The 21,912-nt window shown below is 39.6% G+C and overlaps 1 protein-coding gene across 1 annotated transcript; it reads left to right on the plus strand.

Moving 5' to 3' along the window:
• The first annotated feature begins 7 nt into the window (after positions 1 to 7).
• On the plus strand, positions 8 to 20,363 carry si:ch73-61d6.3 (occludin). Its single transcript, XM_061825478.1, has 9 exons — positions 8 to 232; positions 8,186 to 8,754; positions 9,626 to 9,817; positions 10,068 to 10,235; positions 14,835 to 14,998; positions 16,955 to 17,173; positions 17,640 to 17,811; positions 17,985 to 18,026; positions 19,422 to 20,363. Exons 2-9 carry the CDS (start codon positions 8,188 to 8,190, stop codon positions 19,521 to 19,523), a joined length of 1,626 nt encoding a protein of 541 aa, XP_061681462.1. The 5' UTR covers positions 8 to 232; positions 8,186 to 8,187; the 3' UTR covers positions 19,524 to 20,363.
• The last annotated feature ends 1,549 nt before the right edge of the window (positions 20,364 to 21,912 follow it).

Here is a 21,912-nt window from a genome sequence, read left to right on the forward strand (position 1 = left end):
ACCATCGAGCAGCACTTGGCTCCGGGCTGCTGAACGAGACTCATGCCAGCGTCCTCGTTGGAGATAGACTTTATTTTCCGCATTGTTTTAAATGAACCTAATATCAAGAAATTCGCTGTAAAGATACATTGACAAAGAGTAAGAATTCCCAGTTTTAGCCAAAGTTCTGACTTGGAAGAATTTCAACTGAAAACAAGGACGACTGGAGTTTTTACTTCTCGGTGGTCCTCAGGTAAGCCCTCCGCCGAAAAGGTGTCTAATGGCGCTTTCAACGACCCCTTTCACGGCCCTATTTGAGATGTTTAATGTCGCCTTCTCCGGGCCTATAGGGTTCTGAAGTCATCAATTTGGTCAAATAAGTTGCTGTTTCCCCCAGTTGTGGTGTATAATTCTCTTGACTGAAGTGTTGGTACATATGAAACAAAGCCATTATTTTATTTATTTTTTTTTCACGTGAAATTGCAATGCTGACAATCTGTGGCCAGTCGTTGTGATTCACTCAGAAGTTGACCTATGTTCTTCCAACGCTAAGGCTTTATCATCACTTTGTGTCCATGACCTCACTATCGAGCCACTTTCTTTCATAAAATCATATTTCGAAATCAATGTTACCACTGAAAACAGTAACTCAAACTTGTATTAAATCGTGTTAACATTATATTCTCATTTTTCCACAATTATTCCCAGTTGTATTCATAATCTGTTTTGCAGAACTTCATTCGTGTAATGCTCACGCCCAAAGTACACCTGACCTATATTTATTTCCAAGACGCTAACCCTAATAAAAGAAATTTGCTTAAACTTCCTTCAGTGATATGAATGAAGGCAATACACCTACGACTATCAAGCAGTGCAATTCACTATCAACTACAAAGTTAAGCTAGAAATGAAACATTTGGGTGCATTATTTTTAGTATAGTGGCAATGAATTACAAAACCACTTGGTGTACTGTAGTATGAAGCTCATCTATGTCTTTTTCCTTAGTTCTGTGTTTCAGTTTCCTTCGTTCTTCATGCATAGTTTTATTCATATGATAAAGCCAATTTGCTCAATGGTAGTGGGCATTTTGCATATCAATGTCTCAAGTGATGGTTTTAGGCATACAAAAAAAGGCCATGGTAGGATTTTGTTTTGTGTCTTTCGATAAGAACTGTTGGTAAAGTCCTGTGGTTATAGCGGTAGGTCTCAGGCTCCGAGCCCATATGAGGCGGGAACCTAACGGTTTTTGACGGGACAGAAGATATGTGACTGTATGAGTGAAATTCCATCAGTGGCTGTGGCTAGAAGTACTGAGGGTGAACCTGATGAGTGTCAGGCAGGTATTGTTGTGTTGTCTCTCATTCTACACAAATACTTAATGATTCACCCTCTTTGTGGAATTTGGTGCAACATGTAAAATGGGGATCTCTCGTTGGGAAAATAACACAGCAAGCTCATTGGAGTGTGCAACCCTGACCGAAAGCAATCATCATATCTTCCTGGTAGTTTTATGATGATAAACAACCCCAACAAGGGTATATGTCATCCATTTTTGTCACGCTCGGGCTAAGGAAGGACCAAGTCCTTTCCTCTAGGCAAAAGATACAACTCTATCATTTGTGATTTGATTTCTTTGTACAGTATGTGAAAATCCAAAATATCCAACCATCCATTTTCTATAGTGCTGGTGCAGTATAGTGCTTCAGCACCCTGTTGACTTCGGATAAGAGGCGGATTTGCACCCTGTACTGCTTGGCAACTGATTACATGGAATTTAAAAACAAACCACCATTCATGCTTGCATTCACACTTATAGACTATTCAAAGTCTTCAGTTAATCTAACATGCATTTTTTGGCATTTGGGAAGCAGCTGGAGGAAATGCAAACCCTACACAGGAAGGCCAGATACAGGACATGACCTGTTAGGAGGCCACGACAGAAAAATACACATTTCAAGTTTCAAGTTTTTCCCTACATTTATTGTTTGTTCCTATAGTACAGGTACCATCTTTGTAAAGTCCAACAAATAATCCCTCAGTGGGCAATAGTCATGGATGTTACTTTTAATTCAATCTGCAACGGTTCTTGTTTGATGGATTCTGTATGGGACAATGCGTGCTTATGGCCTGGTGTTTTTAGATTTTGCAATTCATTTCACATTGACACTGTATATCTGTGTATGCTTGCCTGCCCAGGCAGACTAAATAACAGGACCGTATCCCGTGAGGTAATATCCAATCAGTTTTGCACGTTCATCCACTCACGTCCAGTGAGTGCACCTCATGGACATTACAATACGTAAAACACCTCCAGTAGCACAATCTGAGGAGTTAAGAGAAATTTTTTTATAATCTACCTTAAAATCTCTGGGGGATCGTAAAATCCTGGACGAAAAGAAGCTTAATGTTGCTGAATGTTTGAAAACTTTTATCTATCATCACTAAATTTATGTCAGCATCTCTACTTATCCCCACTTCGGCCTCTAAAAATAATAAAACAGTAAGCCATATATTTTGAATTGCATGGACAGTGACCACTTTTCTCTCCACTGCCGCTCACTATACAGAAAAAGTTCAAAGTAGATTAATTCCTCAAAACTATAATCAGTCATCACCAAAATATATGTGGCGACATCTCTCCCTTTGCCCACTTACTACCTCTGAAAAAATTAGAATGATCGGTCCAATATTTTGGCAGTTCCCCTACTTTGCGAAACCAATTTTTTTGTAGTATTCGTGGTGTAATATTGTCTCTATGGTACCTCAGTAAACATGTGGACTATACATTGAAAATAATCCACACGTTTGCGTTTTGCTTTCTTCGTCACGAGCGAAGATAACACTCTCAACAAATGTGTGATCTCACAAGTGAGTCTTTTACACAGAGGAACGCAGGCGGGTTTAGCCAAATTTGGAAAAAGCAGATCCAAAACTGTCAAACAGAAGTAACTCTCAGAAGAGCCTTTTCTGAAAAATTGTATGACAAAACCAAGGTGAATAGCCTAATTGTGGAATTTTTAAGCGCTTCTCCTTCTATATCTTAATGTCATTTCATGTCAGAAAACAACTACTAGTCGTCATGAACCCATGTATCTCTGTTTATGCCCATTTCAACCTCTGAATATATTAAAACGATTCACGATTTTTGGATGCTAAGCATTTTCCTGTCTATAGATCAGGGGTGTCATACTGATTATTGTCACGAGCCACATTGTCACGATGATTCCACTTGGTGGGCTGTTATGGCTATAAACCCACATGAATGTATGATTGATCCCCTCGTATTATTACATATACACAAATTAATGGATAATTAGTTTTGAAATCAAAAGCTAATAAAAATAGTTTGTTAAACTACATTGTGAATCAATTTTGTTTTAAAAGTGGGGTAGTAACAAAAATGCTTGCTTGCAATATCTGAGTATTTTTAAAAGTGAAGACAATTTGCAATTGTATATTAGCAAGAAACACAAACTTGATGCACACACTCACGGGCCACATAATATGATGTGGTGTGCCAGATCTTGTCCTCAGGCCACGAGTTTGACACTTGTGCCATAGTTACTAACAATAAAGAAAATACTTTACCTTGCTTAATGAAAAACACGCTTGTGTCCACAAAATCCATAATATTATGGGATTAGTAAAGATGTCAACATGGATTTTGGTGATTGTTTTCTGACACTGAAAAACTTGATAAGTGTTTTGCACTGTCCCGTGAAACATTTCCCTTACCTTTTTAAGGAAACACAAGATTAATAACGAATCCACTCCCGTGTTTGTATCCTTATCTACCACTTGACACACACAACAGCCGAGTGACTCAAAAGCTAACAACACCAAAATAACAAATCTCTATTTAAAATGCTTTTGAACACACCCACCATGCCACTAAAGATAAGGTTAGAACCTGTTCAATGGGATACAGCCCTTTGCTGGTGTTTAGCCACTTAATGAAAACACTCAACCCAGAATAGTGCCATGCACATTTCAGTAAGGTTTTAACAGCCATCATAAGTGTTACAGTTGGGTTAAGCATAGATTGACTACCTGGAGAGTGATACAACAAGTGGACAAACACTGTTAATAATAGCGTGACAAAATTTCCCAGAAATGACAGCCTGTCAAAATACTAACTCTGGCTGGAATGGCAACTTTAACCTGAGTACAGCCCACCAAGAAGTTTAAAAAGGGTTGTGGACAAATAGAGGGTTTTTTTCTGATGAAAAATGGCAAAAAATAACCCAACTTCGGGGACAGTTTTTGGAATATCGCCTTTAGAGAATCTGATTAAAAAAAACACCTTCAAATTAGAGTAAAACATGACATATTAATTTTTATCTACTTAATCCTTTTGTTTTCGTCTGCTACTCGGCTTCTCTGATTGGTTGGAAATTTATAGATAAAAATATCCACCAATAAACTTATAGTGCCCGAAATTACGAAATGTTTTCTTTGTCCACGTGTCAAAATTGCTGTGACGTTCCAAACGATGTCACTTGGGCTAAAACCGTTGTTTGAATAATGTTTGATAAGTTATATTATTCAGCCCACTACACAATGTAGTTTTTGATGACAAACAAAATAAAGGAATTAGTTGCGGAAGAAATGTAAAAATAAGTACCAAAATGTACCCAACCGTATTACTTGTGCTGTCCCACCCCTAGTTTTTATTCAATTATCTTTGCAAAAAAGACTCAGTGACCAGTGATGAAGAGAAACCCCTTTGCTAAACCTGCATGAACCTGTATTCCCTTCTTTTTGTCTCTTTCATAGGATATCGGATACACAAAGGAGCTGTTGTTTGGTTCTCCCATGATAGAACCCCAATTTTATTTATTTTTTTTTTAAACCCTAACTCCAAGGCAACGCTATCCTTGTGAGGCAAAGGCCTTATTCGTGCCCCTCCTGCTCCCCAAACAAAGGCAGGAGGTAAGGACAGGGGGAATGTTGGAGGTTTTAAGCACACATAGAGAAATGAATGAGGGAATGATAGACGGGTGTCTGGGTTGGAGGCTCTGAGGCGGGACCTCCTGTGTCCCATAGAGAGAGAAGAGTTATGGCTGTGTAGGCTGTGAGCACAGCCAGAGAACAAATCTTTGTGTCTCAACTACTCAATGGGGTTGTGTTTACAGTGACAGACAAGGGCGCATTACTTTGTATTTTCCACTTCAATACAGCAAGTGTTTCCCTTGTGGGATTAAATACTACTTTGGGCGAGATTACATTTGGCAAATTGGACACACTAACATTCTCATTTCAGTGAGCCTCACTGTCTTCTGCCTGAAGGTCTTGGTGGAAAAGAATGACTATTGTTGCGTTGTGCCCTTCCTCCCTTGGAAGATTTTTTTCTTTTTTTTTAACAGAAGAAAACCAAAACAAAATGTGTCGAGAGTGGGCCAAACAGTCCCCTCCAAAAGTACTGGAATGACAAGGTTGATTGCTTGGTTACTGTTGCATACTGAAGACATTTGGATTTCAGATCAAAAGATGAATATGAGACAAAACTTTAGACTTCCATCTTTTATTTTATGGACTATACATCTAGATGGTGGCACGGTGGTGCTGCTATACCGCATTGGCCTCATAGTTCTAAGGACCGCGGTTCAAATCCCGACCCTGCCTATGTGGAGTTTGTATGTTCTCCAAGTGCCTGCATGGGTTTTCACTGGGCACTCCGGTTTCCTTCAACATCCCAAAAACCTGCATCAATTGGAGACTCTAAATTGCCCCTAGGTGTGATTGTAAATGTGACTGTTGTCTGTCTCCACGTGTCCTGCGATTGGCTGGCAATCAGCTCAGGGTGTACCCTGCCTCCTGCCCAATGAGAGTTGGCATAGGCTCCCGTGACCCTTGTCAGGATAAACTGCTCAGAAAATGGATGGCTGGATTACATCTTTGTGTTAATTTAGGACAGACAACTTTTTGTTTGAAACTATCCACTTATCCAGTGAACAAAAGTATTGGAATATGTGACTGATGCATGTTTCTAGTTGCTCAAGTGGTAACTTTTAGCTTAACTTTCCTTCAAACCAGTCAACCATGGGTATCAACAGCAGTTGGTGACAGAAACATTGGGGGAGCCTTGAAGAAACACCCAAAGACCACAGTAACCACAGTAATAGCAAGCGGAGGGGTTAACATATAAGAATCCACTCTTCAAAGACTTAGAGAGAAGAAATATACACAACATCCCACAAGATGCAAACAGCAAAAATAATCAGAAGCACAGATGGAATTGCAAAGAGTTACAGAGATGACCCGTAAAAGTTTTGGAAGTCTTATGGACTGATGAGACCAAAATAAATCTCTACCTAAGTGATGGAAAGGCCAAAATAAGGAGAAAGAAAGGATGTGCTTATGATCCAAAACACACAAGATCATCAGGAAAAGCATGGTGATCTTCACGTCATGGCTTGGGTTTGCATGGCTACTTCTGGACCAGGCTCACTCTTCTTGACTGATGATGTAACTCATAAGGGTAGGAGCAAAATTCAGCCATCCGTTTTCCGTACTGCTTATCCTTATGCAGGTTGCGTGCGTGCTGGAGCCGATACCCAGAGAAAACTCACGCAAACACAGGAAGAACATGTAAACTCCATACAGGGAGGACTGAGATTTGAACCCCAATCCTCTGAACTATGAGGCAGATGCGGTAACCTTGGGGTGTCACTCATTTTTGTCATGGGCCACATAGTAGTTTCCTTGAGATGCCTGTTATAAACCCATAAAAATCTTTAATCACCTCATCACATTTACACATTAAATTTATGAAATGGTTTTAGAATCAGAAATTGAGGGTAATGGGTTTTTCAACTATTGTTAATCTTTGGTAACAAAAATGGTTACAATATATCAAGGTTATAATTTATGATGTGACAATTTGAAATTTTGGTACAGATTTGAACAATAATTACAGAAGTTGACACATGAATTGCCTTTGTCAACCGCATAAAATCATTCGGTGGGCCGGATCTGGCCCCCAGGCCATGAGTTTCACACCTATGTCCAAACCAGTCATTCACCATGTCACTGTAGCAGCAAAAATTAATTTTTAATTCTACAGAACTGTGGCAATTTGCAGAAAAATGCATCCAAACTAATTGGTCTCTTACCAATTTCATCACATAAGATGACAATAACTCAAAAGACACTGCCAATACAACAAAAGACTTCATCAGGGGGGAAAACTGGAAGGTTTTGGACTGGCAAAGTCAATCACAGGTAACACAAGTAAGGGTTATGCTAACAAATATTAAATATTATTCACTGAAAGTTAATTTAATTGTCTTCCAATTCTTTTGCTTACTTGAAAAGTGGGTGGTTTCAAACAAAAGGTGCTCCGTCCAAAGTTGTTTAACACATCTAGACCATGAAATAAAAGCTGGAATACTGAACTTTGGTCTCATATTCATCATTTCCTCTGAAACCCAAATGTCTTCAGTGTACAACAAAAACAAATTGACCCTCCTGTTCCAATACTTTTATAGGGGACGGCATGAACTGTTCAAAGCCCAAACACTGCAGGTGCAGCAGAAAGATATGAACTCTCTGCAAAGACTCACTTGTTTGGCTGCACTCCCTGTCTGCCCTGGTACTGATATCTCCATGCTGCTTCTGATTTTGCTCAGTTGAAGGGCCTTCAAAGATGAAGTCTTTCCATTCATAGTTCTTTTTTTTTTTTGCTGATAATAACAAAAAGCAGGTCTGAACTAGATTGTGACAAGATCATAAAAAACCCTTTCGGCCCCCAATAAATATAATCTACTCCAGCTATAGACTCAGATCGTGTTAAGATAAAGTATGTAGAAAGTACTATGTGACCTGATTTGTATGCATGTATTTTGCACAGTTGTTTAGAGATAATTAATTTATTAAAAACTAACATCTAAATTATGCTCTAAATTATTCATGGATGACGTCAATCTCCATCTTGTGTTGCCACTCTTTTATCGTACTCCACTTTTTTTGTCAATAATAATGAAGATGTTGAAGAGCAAGTTTGATATTGCTGTCCTGTCACTAACGTAACAGCCAATTATTTACTGTTCTCTTGCATTATGACGGACAGTCACACCCATCTTTTCATAATAACGGTGAACTATAATGTAACTCTTATCAGTACTCTCTGCTCTTCAGCACTTACAAACATTTGAGGTGCTTCTCTATAATTTCTTACTTTTTTCTGTTTCTTGACATTTGCAGAGATGTTTGACAAACAGCCCTATGATAGTCCCCCTGTGTACACCCCACCATCCAACAATGGGTTTGGAACGCCAGGCAGTTTCCATGCTCCTCTGAGTGATTACAACGCTTACCCTCCACCACCAGGCTCATACTACATTGAGGACAAACCGCAGCACTTCTACAAATGGCGGTCACCCCCAGGGATCGTCAAGGCTATGATGGCTGTTGTCATCGTGCTGTGCGTGGCCATCTTCGCTTGTGTGGCCTCCACGCTTATGTGGGACATACAGTACGCGAATGGCCTGGGACTAGGCTACGGCTATGGATCTGGCTACGGTGGTGGATATGGTGTAGGCACCTATGGCTCAGGATATGGTGGCTATGGCAGTTATGGAGGCTATGGTAACTACCAGGGTTCCTACATTTCCCCCTATTCTGCCAAAACAGCGATGATTGCCATGGCAGGCATTAACTTCATTGGGGCTCTGGCTTTCTTCATTGCCAGTTTCTCTAAAACCTCTGCCATCCGCAGCAGGAAGTACTTTCTGGCCCTCCTGATCGCCAGTATCATTATGGCTGTCCTTCAGGTAAGAGTCAGTCTCACATTGAGGTACTCCAACTACCATTTGTGTCTCAGGTAAATCTATAAACCTTGGTTATTGTGTTATAATTAAGTGAACTTAATTATAACACAATAATAATAATAATAATAATAATGTTTCTGTTTGACTTACGTCACGTTTGTACAAACCGCAATTCCAAAGATGCTGAGATGAGGTCTTAAAACGGAAATAAAAACAGAACACAATTTGCAAATCCTTTTCAACGTATATTCTATTGAATACATGATGATGGCAAGATCAAAATGAATATAAGTAAATATTTGGGGGAAAAAAAAGGTTCATCAATTTGATCAAATAAATATCTTGTCTATTGTGTATTCAATTGCATGTATGTTGAAAAGGATTTGTCAATCTTTCTATAATAATTTACATGTCTCACATTCAATGGAATAGGGGTTTGTAGAACAATGGAAACAACCATGGTGGCGCAGTAGCAAAAATTCCCAAAACAGACACTTGTTTTTATTACAATGAAGCAAAATGCAAGAAAACTACTGTAATTTTCCCTGTTACACCCCCCGGCCCACTTGTCCCCATCAGAAATATTTGCTCGCAAAATGTTTTCTTTACGTTTTATGGTTGAGGACCATCTTGATGTGACAAAGCTTGACCATGTTTACAAGTCTTAACCAAGTTGTTTTAGAGTACGTATTCTTGATGTTGCATTCAGATTGTTGCACTCAGGTTCTCTTAATGTCCCAGGTTTCATCTTCTACAGTTTTTTAACAATACAGTAAAATCCAAAAAATGTCCAAATACAGTCAAAATTGAAAAACTTTGATGTGCTTTATACATGTGTTAAACGAAGAGTAATGGGAAAAGATGTATGTTACAGGGTATAATAAACATTGTGTATATGGTTGGAGTCAACCCCATGGCCCAGGGATCATCCAGTGTGATCTACAACCCTATGCTCGTGATGTGCCAGAACCTCTATCAGACAGGCTATTCGCAGATGGGAGGAGTGGGAGGCTTCCCAATCTACAACCAATACCTCTACCATTACTGTTTTGTGGACCCTCAAGAGGTACTTTTTTCCTCCTCATATTATGGTTGCAGACTGGGTTGGTTTTGATCATCTTTTTAAGATACAGTAATATTTTGCTGCCAACTGTTTTGCTGCTTATTTCTGATACACAGAGACAAAGCCAGTGATATTTTGTACGCATTTGTATCCTCATCAGTGAAGCAGGCTGATACACAAAGACGAACTGTCTTTGTGGTACATCTAATCTTTGACACCTTCAGATTTGACTCCCATTTCCCTGATTTTGTAGGGAGTCGCCATGGTGTGTGGATTCCTGATCGTCATCGCCCTGGCAGTCGCCGCTTTCTATGCACACAAAACCAGAGGGAAGATCTGGCGCTACGGAAAACCAAACATCTTCTGGGATCAGCCTCTGATTGGCGGGAAGGCATCAGAGGGCAGAGATGTAGAGGAGTGGGTAAGAGACAACAACTTGGTGGTCATCATTGCATAACGTTGGACCGCTGAAAAGAAATCACATTTCACCTTAACTGACACAAAGTTCTTAACATCTCTCTTTGTAGTCAAGGCAATGGGGTCAGGGATTTACATCCAGCATTGATGAAATATTCCATTACTTGTTTTTTTTTTTTTTTTCTCACAAGTAGATAAAATCATGAAAATTCAATGACATTTGCTCCTCAACATGAATCCAACGAGCTTGATATTCATATATTGCGCATGTGCGGGAGGTCTCGTGACCACTGGTCTAACACAGTTTTGGTAAATTTGACCAGGGCACAGGCAGACAGATACCAAGCTCCGTGGACTTATTTAAATCACCAATGGTTATCATCAGTTCATTCTATACACCCGCTCACATTGTCTATTGCCTTACCAGGGCCAGAGTAGTGACAATCCTCTACTCACGCACAGATTGCTGCAGTTTTGGATCATCCTTTTCCGCACAGAGACGCCTCCATCAAGTGCGGCGGCAGCCTACTCACTATCAGATCTGCTAAGCTGCCACTGACCAAGACTGATCTAATGCCTGGATCAGACAACAAGACAAATTCAGTCTTATAATTTCACTATGTCTGACCACGACAAAAAATGTTGCCGTCTCTCGGTCAGACAGTGTCATCACTACATATCTGTTCCAACAACAATAACAATTGAGCACTCAACATATTGGAGGAGGGGGGCAAAATAAGGGGAATCGGGTGGTGATCATCACTCGTGCTCGAGAGAGGACATAATGGGCTGTCCATTCAAGGATTGAGGGACAATATATTCACATACTTTTAATGAGATGTGACTCCCAAGGAGACAACAACACGTTATGTGGCCAAGCAAGCTTGTGCTAGCTCAAACGTTTGTACGTAAACATGCCGGCACTCTGTTTTAATAAACATTGGTTTGTGCGTGGGAATAAATGTTGACAACAGATACGAAGTATGTTCATGAAAAGTACGGGATGCACTGCACCGATCACAATATGCAATCCTACTGGTCGATGTCCAGGTGTGGTGTCCGAGAGTTATCATTATGTCACACAACATGAAAGACCTCCGAAAAAATCAAGCATGCGAGAATGTTGTCGTCGTAGGGCTATCGAAGGGCCAAATTGCTGTCATGGATTTTCAAATCCCTCTTGCATTGTTGTTTTTTTTTTTTTTTTTTGATCTATGAAATCAGCCGATCTCAGGCCAAGATTGGGCGTAAAATCCTGTGGTCTGATCTAGGCATTCCCTGGATTTACATTGTTCACGAAAATAGGGAACAAAGTGTTAAACTGTTGTATGTGAGGGATTACAGCAGTCTCCATTGAGTTTTAAATGCAAAATGTGTAAGTAGGTATCTCATGGGTTGTGTAGTCTTTCACTGAAAGTCTTCGTCTTTTATAAAATAGAGTTGAGTAGCGATGCAGAACAACAATGAAATTAGGGTTCCGCTTTGAAAGTTTTTCCTGCCTGTTGTGAGTTGAAATGCAGATTGTTGTATCAGTGTCAGAGCTTTACCTTTGATGGAGTTACTTTGTTCCGTCTCATGGCTGATTGCACTCAGTGAATGTTTGTTCATGGTCTACTACCGAGTTTCACCCACATTAATTATTACCTACCGGTGAAGATAGCAAGCAGACCAGTGGTTTCTACAGAGTTTTATAATGTGAATAACACACATAAGAGACTCATACCGAAATGGATTTATTATTAACTTTATGTACTAGTATTTAAGTAATGTCCTCCTTAGTTTGAATGACATTGAGGGCAAAAGGCTATGCTTCGACACGACATTTCAGATATATATGTCAAATATGGGCGGCACGGTGACTCAGCTCCCGGACCCACCTGTGTGGAGTTTGCATGTTCTCGCCATGCCTGTGTGGGTTTTCTCCGGGCACTCCAGTTTCCTCGCACATCCCAAAAACAGGCAACATTAATTGGACACTCTAAATTGCCCCTAGGTGTGATTGTGAGTGTGGCTGTTTGTCTCTATGCGCCCTGCGATTGGCTGGCAACCAGTTCAGGGTGCACCCTGCCTCTCCCCTGTTGACAGCTGGGATAGGCTCCAGCACTCAGGCGACCCTCGTGAGGCTAAGCGGCTAAGAAAATGTATGGATGGATGTCAAATATGTTGAAAATTGTAGAAAGTTGCTGTTTCTCTGGAGAAATTTGAGAAACGACAACTGGTGTTTCCATTTCAAAAGTCCCAAGAATGATCATAGTTTAATTTAACAACTTAACAGTACTGCTTTCCACCAGTGTTTATAACTGGAGTAGAGGTTGTAAATGCCTGTATGTCATTCTCACTGATAACATATCTCCAAGATGTACTGGTAAACCATGACCGAAATCATAAATCTTTGGAAAAGCCATCCTTTCTCAGAAAGTTTTTTTTTTTTTCTTTTTCATTAAAAGACACTGGCTCTTAGTTATTTACACCTGTTAGTCCAAAAAATATACGGACAATAGGTTTACCTTGGTTGTCTAAGATGCGTCGTGCTGATTATTCAATCAGAACTCAATTATTGCCACAGCACATCTTATATCATCGTAGGATATACCCTAACACAAAGGTGTGGTGTGCTATTTTTTTATATTTATATCTCTATACTGTATGCTCTTTCACAGTTATTGCACCACGTGCATTGCACTGTCACTCAATGAGTCATCAGGCTGGGGTCGACATTGGACCGGCTTGTTGAGGGTGACCTCACACACTGGCCACATTCTTCTCAGTTAGGGCTCCATTGTGTTTAATTCATGAGGTCATTAGTGGTGTCAGTGTGTTGGTAATACAGAGGTATTGCATGTTGTAGAATGCTACATGCTGTATATTGGGCTAGTCTCCAATTTATATTAAAATGTCAAAAAGCAGGATTGTAGTCCAGAAGGGTAACAGTTTTTGTTGAAGTTTAATTTCTGGTTCGCTCTTTGATTTGGTTTGCACATCGTACGTGTCGATGGATTATAGGAGGCCCCGTAGCTCAGTGGTTAGAGCACTGGTTTGGTAAACCAGGGGTTCTGGGTTCATATCCAACTGGGGCCTCCACTCCCTGAGAACGGTTGCATCAGGAAGGGCATCCAGTGTTTTTAAAAAAAAAAAAAAAGTTGTGCCAAACATATATGTGCGTTCATCTGAGATGACACGTTGTGCCGACCCCGAAAGGGACAAGCCAAAAGAAACCAATGTATTATGTAGAATGATTTGAATGACAAAATGTGATATTTTTAATTCAATTGTCATTTTTAAATGTCCATGTGTTTCAGAAAATACTTCTGTCCTCCCCAATTACTTTTTTCAGCCACTAATTTGTCTCCCTCACTCCTCTGCTTGTTTTCTTTTGTTCTACCTCCATTCTTGGTATCCATTAGCTGCTACATACTGTCCATGTTTTTTCATTTTTAATTTCATTATTCCACCACATTCACTTATCAGACTTTTTTTTTTAAACTGTTCTTTCAGTTCCAGTCATTGTAGCCTTTGTTTAGTTTTGCTCAGTTGGAGGGAATTTTTGGAATTTTTGCATGAGCTGCTCCCTTCAAATAGGAATGTCATCCAGCTGCAATGCAGAAGCTGTACGCCACCTGATTACTCCAAAGACTGTTGTCATTATTTTTGGGGGGGCTGCACTGATATCTGCTTCTGTTGTAGCACTTTGGGGAAAATATACTCTTTTTGGCTGTGTTTTGAAAAACTCATACCATATAATTTCATCAAAGTGAGATGGATTGTTCCCCGTTCAAAATCCTGAGCTGTCTAAAACCCCCAAATTTTTGGGATTGAGCCGTAATAGGGTTCTTAACTTAAAAGAATCCACACATTTTAGATCTTGAACAGAGAGCAAAGCATTAAAAAAAACAAGAAGCATTGTTAAAATAATCAAATACAAAATCTTGCAGTCTATTTTCAAACTTTGTAGATGCAGATTTAATGCATTGCTTCCATATCAATCTTATGATGATTCCTAAAGCTACAGAAATATGGACTTGCAGCCCATATTGTGAGAAAGTCCTTATTTTATGATATTTGTGTTGAAAAATGGGCATTAAATTGAATGTATTTATATTAGAGAGATATTTTTGTCTGTTTTTCCCGCCAAATATAGAAAGTCATTAAATGAATCATTGATTTTTTACATTGTATTTGACCGGGTGTATGTTGGTTGAGTTCTCCTAACTTAGTGAAGATGGATGAATCAAACGTATAACTACATTAATTCTGAGTAGTGGAACTATGCTATCCAATTATGCTCTTAAGCATAACATTCATTTCCAAAATTGTGTGGGGTTTTTTTGGGCCACAATGGTATATCCTTCGCTTTTAAAAGTAAACCGTATTTACACATACTGTGCACCAAGCAATCCAAAGTTGAGGCCACACTGTTGTTAGTTAGGAGTTGAAAAGTCTTCATGGGTGCTAAATGCAAGAGTTATACCAAGATAAAAGTTGTTAATTACATATGCAAGACTGGTGAATGTTTCAAGCAGGATGTCAGTTGGAAAAGCAAGGGCGGTTTACAGTCTTTGGGAATGTGTTGTTTATGGTGCGTCTGTTTTTCCTTCCTGCGTAGGTGAACAATGTGGAGGAAAGCCGAAGTGTTCAGGATGCCCCAACCCTTCTAGTGTCAGAGAAAGGAGGTGGTCTGCTCAACGCCTCGGCAAACAGTGTCATCTCCTATCCCCCGGCCAAGGTGGACAGAAGCTCTCTCAACGAGGATACCTACGACAACAAAGAGTGGGTCCATTGCTCAACATCTCTCTCTGGAAACATGTGACTTATCATCCAAAGTCTACTCAGGTTAAAAAAAGAAAAAGAAAAACATATGGCCCTACCCACACAATGAGCTGGGCCTCTGACCTTTGAGCCAGCATGGGATTATCTTTCCCTTTTTTTTTTGCTCATGTTTATTCATTTTTGTTCTGGTAGGCATTTTACAACAAGTTCAAGTTCGTGTATGACAAATACGTATTGCATACTCACTTTTCATTACCTAAATCAAAAAAACAACTAAAGATACAATCACTATCAGTTCTAACATTTAACAGTTGGCGATTGCCTCACACAAAATAAATATTGTCTTCATGTTATTGACATAATTCTACTGCTGGGTTTGGTTTGGATTCATATACTCTACAAATCGCCCTCAAAAACAAAATTTGGCCCATTTTCCCCCCTCTGTAAACCCTTGGTACTACTTCCCATCACGGAAGACCCTACCAAGCCACAAAGGCTGATATTAGTGTGCAAGCTATAATAATCCATGGTGAAAACAGTCTTTTTCTTTCATTTGTTTAACAGTTCCATCACCTTTCCTTGAAACAACAATAAGCATTTTAGAACTGAGGACACAAGAACTGGTGTGGCTTTGTAGGTAGAATTCTTTCCCATTCTGTCTTGACTCGACATGCCGGTATCTCCATTGTCATACTGTATATTGATGCCCCACACATTTTCAATTGAAGACATGTCTGGATTGGTGGCAAGGCCAGTCTAGTACCCAGACTCTTTTCTCACGAAGCTATGCTGCTGTAACGTGGAGAATATGACTTGGCATTTTCATGCTGAAATAAGAAGAGACATCCAGGTAAAATACCGTCGACTTGCTTCCCCGCCCACTCACCCCAAAACAAGGTTGAAAACAGAATTTGTGAAGCCAAATTTATCTATAGACAGATATGCACGTGGAAATCTCATGTACTGTACTCTGATCCAGGGTGCATCCGCCATTACAAGGTTAATGATGCATAAAAACATTAAAATACCAAATATTGAAGCAAGACTTTATTAACTTATGATTTTAGAGTAAATATTTGGTTGTGCAATTAAAATGTATGCAGAATTATTTTTTCCCATTATATTCTTCTGCTGCCTATTACATAATATACTGAAATAATTGTCCAGGAGTAATATTCTTGACAATATTTTGGAAATATGGAAATTCAGATACATTTGGACAAATGATTCTGGGAGTGAATTTCTATAGGTAGGCAGCTCTGTGAATGTGTATGGAGAGCAAAACGCTTATCGTCCATAAAATCCCAAATATTGGGGCTATCGTGATAATTTTTTAGATTCAAGTGGGGGTAAGTAAAAATGTCCACAAATCTGAATTAATTCCTGTAATATAAATACATTGGTAAAATTTAAAAAAATGTTATCGTATTGGAATCAAAGTACACTTTTTTTTTCCGTAACCCCGAGGTACCAGAATTAATTTATACAACCCCGGACCTCAGAACTGTGTGGCCAACGCTTTACCAGCTGAGTCATCGTGCCGCCAATTTATACAATGTGAATGAATTATTTTCATTTTCCTTATACCTATGCATAAGGTGCTACATCGACTTCTTAACTTTTTGGTGGTTTTTCTCATCAAAATTGATACACCACCATCATGTCTTGGTGTAATGTCAGGGATAGAAATGAAGACTAAATTCACTCCATAGGCAGTGTGGGCAAAATAATGTGGTATACTAGAAAGGGACGTTACGCATATTTTTTTCACTATATAATCTCGCTGCCAACTGGAAATCCCTAACTACAAAAGGACAAATTTTCAGTAAAAAAAAAATGTATTAACACCATCTTGCTTGAGCACCCAAAAAAACGTATTGAGTCCACATATTACAATTTGAGGATCAAACACGAATCTTAGGTCTTTTTTTTTTTTTTTTTGTGATCCGCCAACAGATATTCTGAGGGGACCGCCGGACGACCATCAGAAGCATTCTCCCACGGTGGGAGGACCAGCTCCAGTCCGTCAGAAGAGACTGGCGGGGGCCGTAAACCCTCTGCCAATAGGGCCAAGCGGCGCAGACGTAACCCTGATATGGACGAGTCCCAGTATGAGACCGAGTACACCACCGGAGGAGAAACGGGGAATGAGCTCGATATGGAAGAGTGGGAGAGGTGAGATGTAAACCTCCATCACACAGTCTGGATTATGGAGGTTCTGATGACCTTAACTAAGAGTACATCAACTAGATTAAAGATTTTACTGCTCTCGCAGGAACAAGACTTAATTCCCAGATTTGAATACATTACTGTTGGATTTGAAAATAAACCTCTGTTTACAGCAAACTACATCCAAAATACCTATTTTAAGTTGAACAGACTAACATAGCTGACTATTTTTTACTTTCACTGGCACAAGTAAAAAGCTGCACTGTATAGTTGTATTTCAGTTTTGAGGATTAGTTAATCTTGTGAGGTATGCCGTTGTATTCATGCATGATGAAACTCAGACGAAGTTACAAAGCAGTTCATACTATCAGACCCCAAATAGATATCCCGGAGACAGTAGTCCCCCACCTTTTCTTTAAAATGACCACAAGGTCTTCCTTTCAACGAGAGTGTCTTTTGTCTTTTTTGGCAGTATGTACCCTGAGATCACATCTGATGAACAACGCCACGACTATAAATCAGAGTTTGATGCTGACCTAAGGGATTATAAGCGGATGTGTGCGGACATGGACGACGTCAATGATCAGCTGAACAAACTCTGCAAGCAGTTGGACACACTAGATGACACCTCTGATAAATACCAGGTGAGGGAGAATATTATTATGTCATTGGTTTAATGGAATTCGACAGGAGGGGACAGATATACAGTATTTGTAACATTTTTACCTTTAACAAAAAATCATTGGTAAGGGTAACAAATGTGTTCAGTGTCTACTATGTAATGTGAATATGACGGGTATTTTTTCCCCCCTCTTAGGGTGTAGCAGAGGAATATAATCATCTGAAAGACTTTAAGCGGGTCAGTACTTTATTTTATTTTATTTTTTACAGTGCGGAAATGTCTTGATATAATTGCTACTTATAAAAAAATGGAAAGACATTTGTTTTAAGATGAACGTTGCAGATTAAAACAGTAATGCTAAACAGAGATTTTTCATGTTTTTGTACATTTTCCTTGATAGTCAATGCAATATCTGCTATAAAAATGTTTTTGATGATTAATTATTTGCTTCCATCACTATTATTTGGTTCAAAAACATATAGTATTCCAAATTATTGTACAGAAACACATCAAATGGGTTTTAAAGAACTGCACTGCAAAGAGGTCATTTAAAAAAAATCATTTTCATATAAAACGAAAAAAACCCATCCCTATTACAGTCACTGTGATTTGACAGGGACGTATTCGTCTACGCGCCATCGCACTCGCAAATCTGCACAGTCGAGCACAAAAAAATCACGTGCGTAAAATTTGTTACGAGTAGAAATGCATAGATATTGAAATACGTCACTTATTTTGTGTAGTCTTGACCAATGTTCCCTCTAAGCTGCGCCACTGCACAATTGCGCACTTGTCACACACTCTCAGCGCACATGAAAACCAATCCAGTGCAGTGAACCACAGCCTGACGTCTTTTTTATTTCTTTTTAAACAAGGAAGCACACGGTTTCTGCTGCTCACCTTACTTCTACCTCCTAGTTTACCTGACACCGCCCCTCTCTGCTCTTAAAGGGGTACACTCACAATTGCAAGCAACACACACCCGCAACTTTATATCTTTGGGCACGACTGACCACACCCGTACATTTTTCAAATGTGAGTGACTGCTACGAATCAACTTATGCTCACATTGGAGCCCCTCTTTGATATCACCTGACGACTCATTTATTGAAATTGCAAGTACATGAATAGTTTTCCTCCCAGAGTTGCTGTTTGTAAAAAATACTTCCATTCATCCTCATAAATCTTCCATTAAAGGATGCGTTACAAGTTCTCAGTAGGGTTGAAGTCAGGGGGCGAATGTGGGCAAGCCATTTTTTTTTTGTGCCGTGAATACCATAGTATTCACAGCTTCAATTAATTTGGATCCATTAGGTTCAACTCAAGTCAGTGACGGTGTAGTGGTAGACTCGCCTGACTTTGGTGCGTGCAGCGTGGGTTCAGTTCCCACTCAGAAATGTTGTGAATGTGAGTGCGAATGGTTGTCCGTGTCTATATGTGCCCTGCCGACCAGTTTGAGGTGTTTTCTGCGTTTCGCCTTAAAGTCAACTGGGATAGTCTCCTGCGTCCCGCAACCTTGGACAGGATAAGCGGTATTGATAATCGATGAATGGATAGTTTCACGTACTGCAGCACTTGCCCTTGAGCAAACATTTAAAAAAAAAAAAAAAAAACTTTCCTGTTACTTTTCAGACACCAGAATATCAGTCGAAGAAGAAAGAGTGTCGCAGGCTGCGACACAAACTGTTCCATATCAAGCGGATGGTGAAGAACTACGACAAGAGCCACTCATAGACTTACACCGTCTTGACGCCATCCTGCAAACACTCCAAAAAGCTTCTCTCACTCTCTGTTATGCTTGGACCACAGTTACTGGCTTACTGGGACAGACACTGCCAAAGTTCTCTGCACACAGAAGGACACATTTGCGCACATGGAACATATCCGATGTTGTAATGAGGTAATAATGATCTAGAATACTATTTTATTCCCTAGTCATTTATGTAAGGCGACATGTGGAAGCAGACAAATGGCTTAGCTAGCAGGACTGTCTTCTGGTTGCCCATCATAAAATAGAAAAAGCACAACAATATTGTGTAGAACATGCCACCTTTTAGTATTTTTTTATGGCAATTATTTTTCACTTTGTACATTTTTTTAAATTAAACATGATCCTGAATCTCAGATTCAGAGAGACCAAAAAAGGGGAGATTTCCAACAACTTGCACTGTAAATAATCTTAACATCTGTTTATTCTCCATGAATATTTCAGTGATTTGTGTTTTCTTGCACTGCAGGAGTCAAAGGAACAACTGTAATATAAGTACTGTATCTATTTGGTTATTAATGGCATCCTTGTACTGCATTCGCTTGTTCTCAAACAAATAATCATTTGAAATGTTCTGATACCTATGCATATTAGTAAAAAGAACAATGTCTCACCAATAACCTATGCAAAAATTTGTATAGAGTTACTGCAAGGCCAATGAAAACAATTACATTTTGTAATGTATGACTCAACTTAATGCAGGATACTACAATCAGCTGTGTATTTTTAGACAAGTGTGATCTGTTGTAAACGTGTATGCTCTTAAAGAACATTGTTGTCATCTGATAAAGTTTTCGTGAGCCATTTATTTTTGTAAGATTTTTTTTCAAGCTGTTGCATACCTTTGTAACCGACAGCCCAAGACGTACTGAATTCATAAAATAATAAACATTTCTAATTCTCTGAAAAGGACTTAACTGAACATTTCATTGAATCGGTCTGGATCAGGGGGTCCCCAACATGGTCCCTGTGGACACCAGGTTGCCCGTAAGGACTACGATCAAATTTCAAAAATTAGCTCAGCAGTAAGGGGACATTGTGGTACAGTATATCATTGTTGATAATTACTCCGAGCAATCATTAATGTAGTAATCACTGTCTTCACAAAGGTCAGTCCATCCATCCATTTTCCATACTGCTTGTCCTCACTAGGGTCGCGGGTTGTGCTGGAGCCCATCCCATCTAACTGCAGGCGAGAGACTGGGTACACAAGCACGAGGCAAACATGCAAACTCCACAGAGAGAAGGGCGGATTTAAACCCGGGGCTTCTGAACTGTGAGTCACACGAGGTAACCAGCCGTCCACCTTGCCGTCACATACAGTAGATCAGTATCATATTATTATTATTAACATTTAGTTAATGGTTACCTGAGCTAATTTGATATTTTAGGAGTGTGTATCAAACTGGAAGCCCTTCGCACCAGTTTCAATAACATTTGTGACCCTGGTCTAGATCATTACTGCTTTCTACTGCAAAGCTCTCTAGTGCGCAATATGTCTTTTGCCATTTCATAAAACAAATTTCATATTTGCTAAATGAAAGAAGAAAAAAAACGTTTTATTTGTGAAAAAACAAACTATGAATCAATCACAACAACACTGAAGTCATCTGCACAATGCTAACAATGAAAAGCTTTATTGGACATCATTGTCAACATCTTTCTGTATCATTTTGCCTTTGAGTTCACAAATTTCAATTACCTTACCTATGACTTTATTCATTTTTTGAAATAGTAATTCACAAAAATACAGCCTACTATAAATATATTTTGGCACAGGGGCTCAGCTGGTAAAGCGTCGGCCTCAATGTTCTGTGGTCCCGGGTTCAATCCCGGACCCGCCTGTGTGGAGTTTGCATGTTCTTCCCGTGCCTGGGTGGGTTTCCTCTGGGCACACCGGTTTCCTCCCACATTCCAAAACCATGCAACATTAATTGGACACTCGAAATTGCCCCTAGGTGTGATTGTGTGTGCGGCTTTTTGTCTCTATGTGGCCTGCCACTGGCTGGCAACCAGTTCAGGGTGTACCCCGCCTCCTGCCCGTTGACAACTGGCATTGGCTCCAGCACTCCCCGCGACCCTCGTGAGGATAAGCGGCGGAGAAAATGGATGGATAATGGATAAATATATTGTGTATAAATGTAACACGACTGATGTATCAACGAGTTGGCTACTAGACTTTACAAATATCTGACTATGGATGACTACCTTTTGTGTTTGTTTGCCGGATGATTCATAAACAATGATCTTGGATTATGTCTTAAAATGGTTTTCATACAGCACATAACATAGCTAAGGTTATTTTTTTTTCTTGATTGAAAAAGAATGGAAAAATAAGGCCCCATACGGTTGATC

The sequence above is a fragment of the Syngnathoides biaculeatus genome, chromosome 7 (assembly GCF_019802595.1).
Source record: "Syngnathoides biaculeatus isolate LvHL_M chromosome 7, ASM1980259v1, whole genome shotgun sequence".
In the NCBI taxonomy this organism is placed as follows: domain Eukaryota; kingdom Metazoa; phylum Chordata; class Actinopteri; order Syngnathiformes; family Syngnathidae; genus Syngnathoides; species Syngnathoides biaculeatus.